Raw genomic sequence first — 17,145 nt, 5'->3', positions numbered from 1 at the left:
CTGTTTGCATTTTTGCGAATACTGGGAGGAGAGAAGACTGCATGGCTTCTCTCTGCCACAAGACACTCAGCTTAGAGTCAATAAAAGGTTAATATTCGCTTCTTTTACTTATTCCAGAAATATTTGAATTTCATCATCCCCCAAACATACTTTTGTGTCTAAAATATGCGTGCGGTAATTTTTTTTTTAAGAAATGCTCTTAAGTGTTTTGCAAATGTCAATTCTGATATGAGAAATGTACCAAAGCGACTGAGAAAAAATGTCAAGTGTGCTCTCCGCCAATAATTACTTATTCTTATTATCCGTTTGCAACTGGAAGTCATAAAGACAACTTTTTTGGAATGTGTTCAAAAGATTTAAGTCATTCCAAAAAGCTTTACTTGTATTTTTTTGTGCGTGTTTATCTCATACAAATAATTGTTGGGGCCAAATGCTGAAAAGTGGTAATGTTAGGCAAGGTTTACAGTTCTAATTTTGAATGACATAAAGAAAGTCATAATTTTGTGATAATAATGTTGGAATATTGCAAAAAAAAAAAAAGCATTTGCCCACGTTAGGATAAAGACTGTCAAGTTTATTAGAGGTTTCAATAATATCATTAATATTAATATCGGTAAATCTGCTCATTTTCTTTTTGGCCTCAGCACTCTTTTTTGCGGGGGGGGGGGGGGGCAGGAATTAATTTACCCCTTACTACCCTAGACATGCTTTAGCTGAACATATTTACTTCTGCACATGTTAAGATCTATTGTTGGCAAGTGAGCAGCTGCACGAGGACTTGGCTACGTACCTTGCTTAAGGGCACACGTGATAGCTTTTTTTTGGGTGGAGGAGGAACAGGAAAGAACATCCCACTCGCCTTCTTAAGGCATATCCCGCTCCTCTCGTCGTTATAAGCCTGCTTGGCCGTAATGCCCTTTTTTGTCAAAGAAAAAAAAAATCTATATTTAGATATAAATTTGAAAAAAAAAATAAGGTGATCAGTGATTGGTTGATGGCTGAGGTAAACGCTGCAAGTACACTGTGCTGAATTTTCCTGTAAATCCTACAGTTGGTTCGGATGCGGTGACTTGGGCAAAAGTACAACTCGAAAATGTCATTCAAGTCGACGCCATCCCATCTGCTGACAGTGAGCCAAAGCCTTAAGTCAACATTGGCTTTGCACTTGTGGGGACAGATGAACCTCAACAGTCTCCACAAACTCCATCACTGCGAGAGGACTTGTTGAATTCTCCATTATTTTGTCAACCCTTTTTCTTCTTCTTCTTGATTCGTTTGCTGAAGTATGCCAATGCTAGAGAAGCTGTCCATGCCATTAGCAGTGAGGCTAGTTGGTATTTTACGAACTGCCGTGTTTTTGTTCATGCATTTAAGAAGTATTAAGTGAAAGATATCATATTTACAGTACAATTCACATGTAATTACACATATACACTAGAGGCAAGAAAAATTCACATTGAACTCAGATCAACACCCCCCCCCCTTCCACACCTTGAACATGTGTTAAATGAACAAAAAGCTCCATCTTGTAGAAACACATGTACTTATAGTAAATCGTTAAAAATAAGGTCCTTACAGCTGTTGGGATGAATGTGCGAATTCCACACCCAGAAAGCCGTGACAGGTAAATATAACGTGACGCATGCAAGGGCTGTTTTTGTCAACGTAAAGGAGAGTGAAACATTTGATACTCGAGTTAGTTTTCAAATGCAAACACAAATACTTTTCTTGCAACTAACTTTTGCTTCTTCTTTTTTTGTTGTTGCAAACAACCATCACATTTGCCTTTGTAAAGAAATGACCAAAATGAAAACTGCAATATATGCGAACTGTGCCTGCACAATCCTTACCACCTTTTTCTATCACGATCAATGATACTAAGGACATTAACACGAGAAAGAACAAGAGTGAATATGCATATCTGTAATCGCTAACTTCCATCTGAAATATGCTAAACAAAAGGTACAAATAATAAAATGTTTCATATGGGAGACCTAACGTGATATATATATATATATATATATATATATATATATATATATATATATATATATATATACACATTTGTGACTTACAGGATGGACTCATTTATTATGATGTCACTACAAAAGGTGAACAAAAATAAGCACTATGACAGCAAGAACGTTAGTGGACAATCTCCTCTCATAAATTGTTATTGTTATTGTTTTCCAATCAGCATTATATCCCGGCGACACCTTATGCATGCACACTGCGTGCTTTTAGGAGATGCCGTTTTATTCAAGAAATCTGATAGTACAGTACTGCCTTAATTAACTATTCATTATTCATATTGGCCAACATGTCTTTGTTTCATATCTCACATCTTTTTTTGAAATCACTATATGCAATCAATAATTCTTAATTTTGTGCACTCACTATGTCAGTGACCTTTGACCTCACAAATGATCTGGTTGAAGGGACAAAGTCGCCACAGACACTCTTCTTGGAGTTATTATGCTGCAATAAGTTTCAATTTTCATGTCCTGGACGTGTAATGGCCGCCGTGTTGCAATCCGTAGTGGTCATAATTTTTATGCATATGATGCTGCTACAATGCAATTGAAAATGATGATAACCTTTCCTCGAGTTATAAACAAAAACAAATGTCTGCTACACAGTCTAGGCCTTCAAATTGTTTCACACCTGAAATATAGTTGAAGTGTGTTTTTTGGGGGGGGGGGGGGGCAGTACAAACTAGACAACAATGACAGTTGAAATTTTCCAGTCTGAATCCAACTTAGAAGCTACATTTTACATTGCAAAACAGAACAGGACAGGACTACTATTGGCTCTCACTTCAATTTGATGCAATTAAACGCACTGTTTCGCTCCAACACAGTGTTAAACTTGTGGGTTTGTATGTTTGCCTTCAAAATGTTCCATCCCTCCTGTTTGCGTTCTTCTAACTATTTAAGTAATGCCAACAAAGTCCAATACTGAAGAGATGCCCAACATACCAATAAACTATGAAAACTACATAAAAACAAAACAAAAACTGTGGCCTGATATGTCAACTTGTTGAATATACAAAATTGTAATAGTTTTACTGTGGATTGGTTCCGACGAATCACAAAAAGCGACACATCACTCCCACCCCAGTCCCCGCCCACCCATTTCCTTTTTCACAAAGCAAGAATGACATCCGTGAACGCCGCATCTAAAGCGCATGTAACTCAACAAGAGGAAAAAAACATTACAAATATATTTTCATGAGAATACTTAATGATAAATGTACACAATATTTCCCCCCAAACAATCAAAATGAACCACGTGAAACTTTTAACTTTGATCTCGTAATGCCCGTTTCAGAACATTTTCCGACACTCTGAAATCACAGTATTTTTCAAGACAAAATCATATCTACAACAATCAGCACTTGTTTTGAACCATAAATAAAAGTAGACCCCGCCGCCCTCCCTTCACCTGAAAAATATAATTCAAAGTTTACTTTAACTCTGGTGCACAAATGTGACGGTCAAACATCACGTGATTGATGTCTGATCACTAGAACGCTACCACTTGAAATCAAATATAAAATTTAAAAAATAACACATATTCCAAACAAGGTTGCTGTACATGGTGGAATCGGAGATTTTCGTGCACTTTGTATTCATGGGCTACATGGGTGGAGAAGGGGAGGTGGTGGGGGGAGGTGTTCGAGGACCTTGCTCAGCCGTTGCCTGACCAGACAAGCCAGCGCTGATTTCATGAGCTGCAGTAGAGGATTTCTGATTACAACAAGAATCAATAAAAAGTCAATGGGTCTTCTCTCCCTCAAGAGCTCTCGCTTCTTTCTCTCTCTTTTTTTTTTTTTTTTTAAATTCTTTTTCCCATTTTTAGTAGCAAAAATACCATGCAGTCTGTAGTTCCAAAAATCCCTGCGGGGATCTTGTGTTTGTTCGTTTGTTTCAGGAGAAAAAAAAGAACTCAAAGCCTTGAAATTCTTCTCACAATTCTTTTTTTTTTTTTTTTTTTAACATTCAAGTCATCCTATTAATACTTTGTACAGCAGAAAAGTCCTTCAGGTTTCATGTGTGTGTATATATAAATATAATATACTGTATAGAAATATGCATATACATATGTTCAACCTGTATGTGTATACATATTTTAGAACTGTATCAAAGCCAATTTAATGTGCTCTCAAAATATGGCCCATGATTCCTAGTGGGATGCACATCAATTCACATAGTACAACCAGTAGATTAGGTTGAAAAATCCAAACGTGATCGGGAATATGACCCGGGACCACTTGTCAATGGTGCTTACATCTGACAGGTTTGGGATTTTCAACTTGAGCTTGGACGAGCGCCGCCGTAGTCGGCAGTTGGCCCGGCTCCGCATAGCGCTCCGATCCAGCGAGTGGTGGCTGAAGCCATCTCGGGGCGCCATGGGCTTCCTGAATTGGACCCCGGAGCTCTCAAAGGACATGACGGAATTCCGAGAGTCACTGACGCTGCTTCCCACGTCGGAAGGCATCACCTCGTTGTTCATTTCCAGAGTGGTGAGGAGAATGTTGCCGTATGCATCCACCTATGGATGCGTGGGAGACAGGGGCGTCAATGCGGGCTGTTGCCAAAGACGTCGCCAAAATAGCCCAAAATTGTTCAACTCTACTAAATCCTACACCGATTTTCAAACGTAAGCAAAATGCAGAGGTGTTATGGAATGTTTTTTTTTTCTAGCATGCCAAACAATAGCTTCTGCATTCAGACATACATGAGCGAAGTGCAAACTCTGGTTCCAAAACAGCTGCGATATAATGGGTGAAGGTGAGTGGCTTAGGCAATGTTGAGTATGGGCAGTTAAAAGGGAAGTCAACCCAAACATTATCTTTTCAATAATACCTTCTACACAGCCCATCTCGTCTCAACATGCATTCTGATTAACTCATTCACTGCCATTGACGGCTATAAACGTCAAGAATTCATTTGAACTATTTCTATTACTTCAACTTTTTTTCTACTTTTGTTAACAAGAGTATGAAAACCTAGACATTAAAAAAATATATATTATATTTTTATTTATTTTTTAAAGAAAAGATTATTAAAAATTAAGGGCGTCAGGCGATTAAAATTTGTAATTGTAATTAATCGCATGACTTCAATAGTTAACTCACGATAAATCACACATTTTACATCTGTTCTAAATGTACAATAATTTTCTTCTAGGTTTTCATACTCTTGTTAACAAAAGTGAAGAAAAAAAAGTTTAACTAATAGAAATAGTTCAAATGAATTTTTGACGTTTATAGTTGTCAATGGCAGCGAATGAGTTAATATTGCATTTATGGAATATGAGTTAAGCAGTAAAATGGACCAGTATTTTTTAATCCATCTCAGGGAGCAGCCATTTTGCCACTTGGTGTCGAGGGAAAATTACATCACAGTTGGTCAGGGCTCAGGCAACGACCAATCACGGCTCAGCTGTTTTCTGAAGCCGAGCCGTGATTGAGCCGTGATTACCCAAGCAACTGTGATGTAATTTTCAGGTGGCAGCTAGTGACAAAATGGCTGCCAAGTGACTTGGTGCTGCTTAACCCATATTCCACAAACATGAATACTGTTTTTAGACTAGTGGGGGCACATACAACATATTTTTGGATTGACGCCCCTTTCAAGGCATAGGCCTACTTCACTTATTTAGCCCTTTTTTCAGCAGTAAAAAATTAATATTTTGTCTATAATTAATTAGCTATTTTCACAATTTTTCACGTCCAATTAATGCCTCTTAAAACATTTGACCACTTTTTGTCAACAGAAAATGACATTCCATGTTCTTAGGCCTCAGGTAACGAGCAATTAAGGCTCACCTGTTGTCTGGGTTTGGTCATGTGACGTTCACAAGCTGAGCCGCGATTGGTCGTGACTCGTTACCTGAGCCCTGAGAACGTGTGATGTCATTTTCAGTCGACAGCAAGTTGCAAAATGCATTTTTTAAAAAGGTACTAATTGTACATGAAAAATAATTATAAACAAAAAGAAATATTTTTACTGCTGAAAATGGCTAAATAAGTATCCATTCATTTATCCTTTTTGGGCTATGTTGCTTATATCAGCTTTAGAATTGAAAAAACATTCTGAACAGACAAATTGTATTTGAAAAGTATTGATGGCAACCGGCTATTTTGGAATCAGTTTGGCAGTTCAACAACTTCAAGCAAGTGAATTATAGTGAAGGATGGCCTACAGCTTATATGATTTCTAAATACATGTACCCCAACTTTTCTTTGTTCCTCGAGATACAGATTTCTTCGCTGTGTAAATGACCTGAAGGTGTTGGTTTGAAACGGCACGGAAATGGAGTCCTTGCAATGTGAAAGAAAAATGAAGAGAACATTAAAACGACTATCAAAAACTGGCAAGTAAGCACATTTTCATTCGGCTACACAATGCATTCAAGACAGTGAAGCTTAGCATTAGTATCTTACACACAAAAACAGGAGGCGTCATTCAGTCTGACCGCTCTACCTAAAATCTCATTACGAGGCTCAAAATAAGCGATTTTGCGTTGCAGCTTGCGAGTCAAAATTTGGATTTTTGCACCTCATTATATTGCCACAAACAGCTAGCTACCAAACAAGTTTTGCTGACTACTACAAGTACTGGGGCTAAACACATTGCGGACTCGCTCCCACCTCATTAAGAATCAACTCTTTAACGGCTAATAGGCTAAGATCTGGCAAGTATCATTCGCACGAAAAGTTGACGAGGCAAGACGGGGAAGCCGTGCTAATTGCTAAGCTAACCTATGCTAGCATACCAAAATTGAGTGCTTGCAGTGGTCAAGTCCACTTTTCACAGACATCTGTAAAAACGAGGAACATCCAACTCTGAACAGCAGGCAAATTAATAAGTGTTTGGACTCCGGAGAGAAGAAAGTCTACTTACTAAACAGAACCGGAAAGGGAAATTAATTACGCTATGCTGTGCCATACAGAAAGAATTACATTTTTTTTTCTTAATTGAATGTTATACACTGTGAATTTAAGAAATACAAATTATTGATTATATCAAAAATAAAAACAATTGTTTATTAGTTATATGGTCATATTCCTATTATAAACACTTGCTTCAGGTCCCTAGCTAGGATTATTGGCAACAAAGTGATTGATTCGCAAAACTGCTCCGCAAAGGAAAAAAAAAACGTTTTGAGCCTCGACCATTATCATGCTGTATTTCGTTATGCATGTTAACTACAAGGTAGCGGGGTGAGAATGAATGAAGCCAAGAAGTGACAACCACCTAAATAAGAAATGAGAATGTTTATACCACTGTTGAGCTCAACGAAAAGGGGCTATGCTCGATAAAAAGCAATCAGTGCTTGAGAAAAAAAAAAGCAATGGATGATGACTGGTGAATTAGCAACTTAGCTTCGAGAAGATTATTCCCATAAGGAATGTAAATAAAATATCTGGCTAAAATATTCAAAAATATGCAACTTCTTTTTGTCTACTTAAAGTCTGACTGACATAATGAGGTGGAATATAATAGAGGCAGCAGCCAAAGATGCAAACCTGTTCCCTTAGGCGCTTCTCTTCGTATCGTGTGCGCTCATTGTTGACTTTATTCAGCCTTTCATTGATTTTCTTCTGTTGTGCCGGGCCGCGGCCAAAGAACACATAATTTACAAAGGCATATTCGAGCAGGGCCAGGAACACAAACACAAAACAGCCCATGAGGTAGACGTCGATGGCTTTCACGTAGGGGATCTTTGGGAGAGTCTCCCTAAGGTGGGTGTTAATTGTTGTCATGGTGAGCACCGTTGTCACACCTGAATACACCAGCACACACACACGTGCACATAAATCAGTATAAGACACATTTGATCTTGTGTAAAAACCTGAATTAGGCACATATTCGCTTATATGTTTCGTCATGTGACAATATTGTCAACATTTTAATAATTTTCAAGACTTGCGCAAGAAACAATAAAAATATGTATGATAAAATGTCACGAGAATGTGCTTATGATACCGCATTAGGATCATTATTATGTTAAACCCCCCAAAAAATGTTTTTTTTTCAAAATAGAATGGATGTAACTTACCCAGGGCCACCCGAGCTGCAGAGGCGTCATAATTGATCCAGAAGGAGACCCAGGATAAAATGGTGATCAAGATGGAGGGCATATAAGTCTGCAAGATGAAATATCCAATGTTCCTCTTAATCCTGAAACTCAGCGAAAGCCTCGGATAAGAACCTGTAAGCAGAAACAATGGAGTGACAGCGTGGATACGATCAGGGAAGAGTGAAAAGCGGGAAAGGGGAAAGTGTTAAGAGCGCCAAACTCTGCACTTGACAACGTGCAGGGTAGTCATTTCTCCGTTTGTTCGGATGGAGCACTTAATTTCCCCAAAGCGATGGATTCCTTTCCAGGGACAAGTTCGATTCCAATTAAACATGGCACAAAGTCGCAAACACGGCAGATTTTTCTGCAAGCCCCTATCTCAGCAGGCCGCTCCAGCATCCCTCTGAGACTTGTCACAGAGAGCTGCTCGCCGTTTCCTTCTCGCTCCCTCTGTCCTCTAAACATTACTGAAAGGCCATTTTCAAAAGGTGATTGCAATGCACGGCTGCACACTAAAGGACAAAACACGTACTTCTAAGGCGGTATAGTCAGTCATTTTAGTGGATATTTTGCTGAGAAGTGTCAAAAATAGTTGTACCCTAAGATCTTTTTTATTTATTTATTGTAGTTAGATTTAAACAAGCAGGCAAATAAAACGCTGATGCGAAAAGCAATAAAAGCAACCGGGCAAGAACGTTCTGGTTCAGCTATATGCGCTTATTTATAGTTTGCAAACTCAAAAGATGGACTCTACATAGAGTTAAATCTAACGACCTATGGTTACACTGCAAATTTTGTTTCAGGAAAGCAAAAAGCGTGATGGCTTTATCTAAAACAAACAAACAAAAACAAAAGTGCTTGCATGAGGAGCCCGCAGTGAAGTATGACCTCATCATCTGCAGATTGGCGTAAATCAGTACGTTTTGCATATGCGTGTCATCTAATGGGGGACAAATATCAACCGAGTACATCCCAGATTAATTCTGGCAATAAGTGTTCACAAATTTCATTGAACTCAAACACGAGAATTATATATATATACTATAGGCTGTCTGCAATGCAATAACATTATTGGCATGTTTACATGAACTGTTTTGGTTTGTGACCAAAACACAATCTATTGATTCAGGTACACTGTAATTACAAACTTGGGATAAAGTAACAAAGTCACAGTAATTTAATTAGTTTATTCCAAAATTAAAAAAAAATACTTGGATGTAATTTCCTTTTTTCTGCTGGGGCAAATAAATGTTTTTGATTCATATTAAATTGAAAATAATGCTTTCAACCAAATCATGAGTATGATTTAGCTGTAACAAAATTACAGCCTTTTAATGAGTTTATTACAAAGTTAACTTGGATGTAACTTTTTATTTTATTTTTTTGCTTTGGCAAAAGCACGTTTTTAAGGAGCTCGGTGGGGGACATCACAAAAATATTTAAGATTGCAATATAACACAATATTCCACTTCCGGGTCATTTGCAACAGGCTTGGCTATCATTAACACGACGGTTGCTTTTTGTTAATTCACTTTTAGTGAATTTAAACATATAATAATAAAATAAATATAATGATGTATTGTAAAACAACATAATGTTATTTTGGGAGGGGAACGAAAGATTTCCACTTCCGGGTCATTGATTTAAGTTGTATGGCAGCGCTAGCAGGAACATGGATGATGGTTTGAAGAGACTTTTTACGATCTAGGAAAGTCTGAGGCAAGGACATACTTCGCGTGCAAAGTAATAAGGTATGAACAAAAATTTTAATAATCTAAAAGTGAATTAACAAAACAATTAGGTGATGATGATTGCCAGCTTGCTGTTGCTAATGACCCGGAAGTGGAATCTGCATTATTTTGCAATATTTTTTGCATTTAAAGATGTGTGTATATATATATATATATATATACACATCTTTGTTGAAACTGTCTAGTCTGACTTGACAGTAAGATTTGTGAAAAGAAAAATCGACATTTATATATTTTTTTCAAGATTATTTTTTTCAAGATTATTTTTTTTAAGATTTTTTTTCAAGATTTTTTTTTTTATTATTATTATTATTATTATTTTTTTTTTAAATAATTCACTGTGCCTAAACAAAAACAACCACCCTTGCGGGCATCGTGGATAATGTTTTATTTTTTATTTTTTAACAAACGTGAGACTGATAATTGTCTTAAATCTGTCAAAGACTTACCTGTAGCAAACCACACTTCTTTGGAAACCAAGCGGATGTCCACAATGGAGAACTGCGGCAACTCTAACTTGTCGACACCCGTCACGGCGCTGTCCCCTCCTTGCCAGAAGAACACAATGTCATCCGTGGTGTATCCGTCTGAGAAAACGGGAAACAAAAGCGCACGGTCAAGAAATAACCACGAAATGGGACAATGTATCTTGTAAAAGGTGCACCGTGCAGACAACTAGTGGAGGTCCGTCTGACGAATGATGCACTCTGCTATAAAGTCATTCTGATCTGAGCAGATATCTTGACTTTTGAAAACCATTTCGGTGAGCAACGATATTACAACCCGCAATGATTTCATGGAGACATTTGTTTTATTCCCACACAAACCCAAACTCTTAGCAACACTGTTTGATGCAGTTACTTCACGCTGGAACAGACATTCCATATCCGGCTACCACCCACACGTCAACCGCACACTCCACCACATTTTGTGTTTGTTGCTAGTCACCATTGCTTATTTCCTCATAGATCTTCTTGCGTACTGAATAATACAAAGCAACTCTTGCTCGCTGTGTTTTTATTTTCACTGTCAGTGTAAATCATGGTTTAAGACGTTATCTTTGCTCGGCAGTTGTGATTGGACAGTATATGTAACGTACGCGATTTAGAGCTGCATTTTTACGACCGGTGTGAATCCTGCACGGCGCCTGGCGTAACTCTATGCGGAGGCAGGTTAGACCTGATGTTGGTAATTGCACAGAGAGCATAGGCCGACGGATCCATGAGAGGGGAAAGCTGTCACAGCTAGGGCTACCACAAACTATTTTGCTAGTCGATTAGTCACCGATAGTAGTTACGATTAGTCGACTAGTATATATGTATATATATTTACATATTTAGATTTACATATATGTAAATCGCAGCATATCGCACCAGCAAGCAGCTGATTTTATATAACCATTATTAGCGTACAGCTTGAAATCTTTAAGGTGTGTGCAAATTAAGACAAATAAAGTGATATTCGACTTTTGTTAACCTTTGCAGGTTGCAACAACATTCCTAACGTATTTATAAATGGTGGTGTAAATAAATTGCAGTCATTTAAAAACGGGACTGAAAACTTTTACACAAATTCAGAAAAAAAGCACTTTGCTAAACAACAATAAAATGAACACTTTTCTTGTTTTTTATTTTATGTTTTTATTTATCCTTTATTCACAAATTTTGAGTTGCTTGAATTAAATTGATCTACAAAATCAATATGAGATATGAACATGAAAACATGAGTAGCCTGTGGGCGGCCTGTTCCCAAAATAGCTCAGCACTGATGGGGCATTGTGATTTTCTAGGAATGGTGCAAACAATGGAAGAAGATTTATAGAACTGAAGTGTTGCTTATTGATATTTTTTACAGTTTCATAATTATTGTGAGAAATCATTAACATGAATTAATTAAATTAAATTGATTATCAAATAGATTATTACAGAGATTACTCGCAAAAACATTTTGTGTTGACCAATTTTTGTGGTCGACTTAGCATCCCTGCATCCAGGGCAGTTTCTGTCAGACATTTATTATCTTTGCGAAACAAGCAACACAGCAAGTTGGAATAAAATAATAAGAAGTGGTTTTAGGTTTGAGTTGTTCTTTTTTTTGCCAGGTAAGCTGACAAAAACACTTTGCCTGCATCGCAAGCTCAGCTATCCTTAACCCCAACACCAAGCAACATCCTTTCCCGCCTCCCACCCGGCATGAATATTCATCAGCATGTGTCAGTTGGCTGTCCCGCACATTCTCAGCTGGCGGCGCAATCGAAAGTGATCACAGTTGTAGATTTATGTCAATGGGCCAGTGTGCGTTCGCTGCAGCACAGTCTCTCAGCGCGAAGCGTTTCGCCACATTTCACCGTCTACGAGCGACATGCCCCGACTCGTGACATTAAATTCACCTGCGGACCACCAGTCATTAGCACTGAATCTCTGTCTGGGTGGAAGGCGCCTAATCAATCAAACTGATAAGAGTGCGAGTGTGAAACCCAATAAGCATAAATAAAAAAAAATATCCCTGCGATGTTTTAATTCATGGCATATTTATATTTTATAGACCCCAAGGGTAAACAACAACCACAAATATGCAGCATATCGAGCGAGTGATTGATAAGATCATCAATGGAAATTATCACACGATGCAATTTTAATTACACCAGCAGTGCTCACATTTTCCTCCAGGAAGGTGATTCATCTTGAATACACCATTTGCAGGAAGCCAAACAAAAAAAGCAAATAGACTTGGATTTTATCCAATCAAACATATGCATACATAATTCATAAAAAATAAAAAAAACCTCTGGAAGATTTACTCTGAAAGTTTAGAGCAACTAATCGTAACTGATCGTTTGTGTTATCAACTAAATATTCATTTTGAACTAAACAAATATATTTCATGCTCCAACGTGCTCAAACGAATGATTCCTCTCAATTTAAAAACAACTTAAAGTTTGTATTATGTCTAGGGATGTTAAATACCACTTTTTTTAGACCGATTCCCGTGCGACTACTTAATTCGAGTAGTCACTGACACCGATACCAAGTACCTATACCTAGTACTATTGATACATAAAATTTCCCCTAAAAAACAATGTCAAAGAAAGAACTATATCCCCCCAGATAAAATGTTCCTTTAAAATGCATGAAATTCATGGCAATTTTCTATTCCTCTCTACAAGAAGTGGGCGGCCATTTTGCCACTTATTTTTAAGACAGTTACAATACAGTAAGTGGTGGATGGGTTCTATACTGAAGGTGCACTTGCTTACTTTGCTTTCTTTACCTGCAGAGGTGTAAACAAGCAACAAATATATTGCATATTGGCTTACTTCACAAAAAAATCTACTGGAGACAGCATATCATAATTCATCATTTCAAGATGATGACATCAGCAGCTATCGTGTTTGTTTTTTCGAAGATGTTGGTGAGAGCAGCAGATACTTTGACGTTTACTCACAGCTTTCAATTTCCAAGGTGCAGTTCTGTTCATCAAGTGGGTATCTTCTCAGGTCCATCATGCAAGCAGCAGTGGTGGTTATTCTGGGTGGGGGGGGGGACAAAAACAATACGCACTATGAAAAGGGTGCATAGGTTTCTCTAAAAATGTGACGACAAGTCTGCGACAAAGTTAAATCATAGGAAGAGGTGGATATAAAAAGTCTACACACCCCTGTGCAAATGTCAGGTTTTTGGGATAATCAGTATATATATATATATATATTAGGGGTGTGAATTGCCTAGTACCTGGCGATTCGATTCGTATCACTATTCATAGGTCACGAGTCGATTCAATACCGATTAATCCCGATACGAATCTATAAATTGATGATTGCGATTTTTTTAAAACTCAAATTCAAAAAATACTAATCAGTAAACTTGTACATGTACACTGTAAGATTTGATCCCTTAGAGATAGGGTGAGAAGCTCGGTCATTCGGGAGGGACTCAGCGTCGAGCCGCTACTCCTCCACGTTGAGAGGAACCAGTTGAGGTGGCTGGGGCATCTGGTTCGGATGCCTCCTGGGCGCCTCCCTGGGGAGGTGTTCCGGGCATGTCCTACCGGCAGGAGGCCCCGGGGACGACCCAGGACACGCTGGAGAGACTACGTCTCACGGCTGGCCTGGGAACGCCTTGGGATCCCATCGGAGGAGCTGGCTGAAGTGGCTAGGGAGAGGGAAGTCTGGGCTTCCCTGCTAAAGCTGCTGCCCCCGCGACCCGACCCCGGATAAGCGGAATTGAAGACGGAACGGAACGGAACGGAACTGTAAGATTTGCATCAAAATAGATTTATTTATCTGAAAATTCAGGTTGCAGTCTGTTTCATGTTTGAACAGCGCTGAAATAAAAATATTAAGGCTTAATGTTCCATTAATATAATATTCTTCTATGCTTGATGTGTAAATCCTAACCCTAATTAAGACTTTTTGTTGAATATTCCCGTAAAAAAAATCTATGTTAAAAAATCGATTTGGCCGCATATTGAATCGATTTGAGAATTGCGACATATTGCCGAATCAATTTTTTTCTAACACCCCTAATATATATATATATATATATATATATATAGGTATCTTAGTATGTATTTAGTAGGAGTAAGGAAACGTCTAAAATTCAGTTTTTCATTACAGTGTCAGAGGCCGGGAGTCATCAAAAGTTTTACCGTTTTAAAGCACTTTTTGAGTAGTATGTTCAAGCATAAACCATTTGGCACATCTTTGTTGTTTTAGACTGATGCACTCAAGAAATGGGCAAAATCCAGACCCAAGCACTGAAGCTGATAATATCGCAGGGCAGGAGAAGAAGCCTCGTAAACGAAATGTGTGTGACCGGTGTGTGATATCTATTATTCACAATGACACTGAGCTGCATTCTGCTGCACAAGCATTCTGCTGCTCAGACTGCATTTGTTACCACTCTGCTGTGCGACACCTCCCCGCTGCCTTCACAGCACTCCTCCGCTGACTGTGTACAGCGAGGCGACGCACTGCTGATACACTATGTGCGCAGATAACATCAGACCTAATTACATTAATCGGGGAGGTCACTCGGCAATTACACTTCCCATGTAAAAAGTTGCAAACAAGCAACAAGGCCATTAATAACATTGGTTAGACTTTGTATGCATAGCGGGAGATACGATATACAGCTACACAACTATAGCAAATGAAACCTTGAAATCAAAATACAAACCATGCATAGGTACAGGTGCACAAAATTATTGTGCAAGAAATCGACCTAAAATGTTGACTATCAGAGGGTGGCCCCGCGGGGCCCCAGGTTTGTGCTTGCCCTGTCCCGGCCGGGGTCGACGGCTCCCCTCCTTTGGTGGAGGTTTTCATGCATGCCAGATCCACCCCACCAGCATCTACCGAAATTCAAACACAATCTGCTTCTTCCTCTGGTCGCTGAATCAGTGGAGGCTGATGTCTGTGGATCTCACTCTGCTTCATCTATCCTTCCTTCCTTTCTTCAGTCTTTCCTTTGGCCTTTTGAGGTCTCCCTAATTTGTTGGAATTTGGGGTTGGTGAAAGATTCTGGTTTGTAACCGTGTGGTGTCAGGTCGGTGCTGGATTTCACTTTTCTTTCCTTTCTTTGATCCTTCCTCGGGTCTCCTGACAACTTCACGACTCTAGCAAGATTCTGAAGTCTTCGGTTTAGGTGAAGGTTATGGGAATTTTAATAGGTTTCAGGTGAATTAATGAACATAAACTCACACTCACACACATATTCTCACACATACAAACACAGTCACATATTCACGCACAAAAAAAAGAGAGAGCAATGATGATGACATGTTGAATCGGTAAGATTAACTAATGAACAATACTGAGTTCTCTCTTAAATAAAAAAAATAAATTTTTGGGCAATTTTATAGACATATGGTAGTTTTGTGCTTCTCTTCTTCCGTTTTGGGACATTTTATGACTATTTTTTTGACCTTTTTCTGCTTTTTTGCTATCAATTTTCAGATTTTTTTGGAGTGCAATTTTATGGACATTTTATGGTAATTTTCGGGATTTTCATTTCTGCCTTTTTTTTTTAAATTCCAATTTCCAGCTTTTAGATTAAAATGCCCCCCCCCCCATTTTTTTCTTGGCAATTCCAAATACATTTTATGGTAATTTTCTGCCTTTTGTTTTTGGACATTTTATGGTTACTTTTGAACGTTTACTGTCCTGCCTTTTTTTATTTTATTTTTTAAAAATTAAATTGTCTAAAAATGTTGCCAATTTCATGGTAAATTTCTGCTTTTCCTCTTGGCTCTTCCTTTTTGGACATTCTTTGGTCACTTTTTGGACATTTTTAGGTAATACCTTCCCTTTCATCTCTCTTTTTACAACAACTTAAAAATTTGGACTCAGACATATTTTTGAATAATTAATTAATTTTTATCTAAATCGTTATTTCATTTAAAGAATACTTTATCTAAAAAAAAAAATGTAAAAAAAAAGTCAATTTTTCTACAATTTATTATATTATTATTTTTATTATTTTAGAAATCCACACATGCAGGTTGCAGACCACTGCATATACCATAAGTTGTCCAAAGCAGAAATAACATACTTTAACCTCCAAAGACAGTGTCAGGGCTTTAATGACTGGTTGACAGTCGCCTTATACAACTTTATGTGATCCGCCCGTGGGGGTCTGCTTGCAGTTCCTTATGAACATACTTTACAAAAATAGAGCCCTAACTGTCAAGCAGTACAACACAGTATCAAAACCACCAACATAAGAATGAGGTATGCCAATGTAACACAAAACATAAAATATTGAGATTAAACAAAAGCAGAAGAGCTTAACCCGTGTAATCAAAAAGACACCCTGTCAACACAAGCTACTGCTCCCGGCAGCCTTGTGAAGTAGAGAAAGCCCGGCAGCATCTTGTACTAATAATGGACAGAAAAGAGTTCTTTACCCCCCTTGGCGTTCAGAACAAAAACCCACAAAGAATAAAAATGTGCTTATCTGTGACAGCTAACAAGTCAAGGGAGAGACGGTCTGGGATTTAGAGAAGTCAGTAGATATGGGTCAACAACGTTGAGTCCCCGCTTGAGAGAGAGGTGGCAGCACGTTCAAATCTGACAGGAGTTTATTGTTCTTTGTAGAGCTCATGAGGATGACGATTGCACGAACATTGTGAGGAAACACTTGTGAATGGTCAAAACAAAAGAGCAGGCAAGTCTGCATTTATTGTAGCCGTCTCTGGTCTGGAGGTGGACCCCAGACAATGAAGTCTGTGTCAGATGCATGAGCAACACTACTGACACCTACACAGTCTGCCGATGCGGCATGCTTGCAGAGAAAATAGCAGA

General features: G+C 38.3%; 1 protein-coding gene across 2 annotated transcripts in view; it reads right to left on the bottom strand.

Annotated features, from left to right (window-relative positions):
* Nucleotides 1–231: 231 nt before the first annotated feature.
* The window catches only part of gabrb4 (gamma-aminobutyric acid type A receptor subunit beta4), a 47,263-nt gene continuing 30,349 nt past the window's right edge, over nt 232–17,145 (bottom strand). The window contains exons 5-10 of one of the 2 annotated variants that reach the window (XM_086098372.1): nt 13,287–13,369; nt 10,292–10,429; nt 8,071–8,223; nt 7,538–7,794; nt 6,239–6,328; nt 232–4,554 (exon numbers count right to left, since the gene is read on the bottom strand). In XM_086098372.1, coding sequence (XP_085954498.1) covers nt 4,201–4,554; nt 6,239–6,328; nt 7,538–7,794; nt 8,071–8,223; nt 10,292–10,429; nt 13,287–13,369 — 1,075 coding nt within the window. In that variant the 3' untranslated portion in view covers nt 232–4,200. The remainder of the gene's footprint in view (nt 4,555–6,238; nt 6,329–7,537; nt 7,795–8,070; nt 8,224–10,291; nt 10,430–13,286; nt 13,370–17,145) is intronic. The other variant, XM_086098373.1, reaches the window with a different exon arrangement.

This window comes from Leptonotus elevatus, chromosome 16, assembly GCF_054856555.1.
Source record: "Leptonotus elevatus isolate MCC_2025b chromosome 16, RoL_Lele_1.0, whole genome shotgun sequence".
Classification (NCBI taxonomy): Eukaryota; Metazoa; Chordata; class Actinopteri; order Syngnathiformes; family Syngnathidae; genus Leptonotus; species Leptonotus elevatus.
Note: the sequence above shows the minus strand (reverse complement) of the source record. Positions and strands in the feature narration are given on the sequence as shown.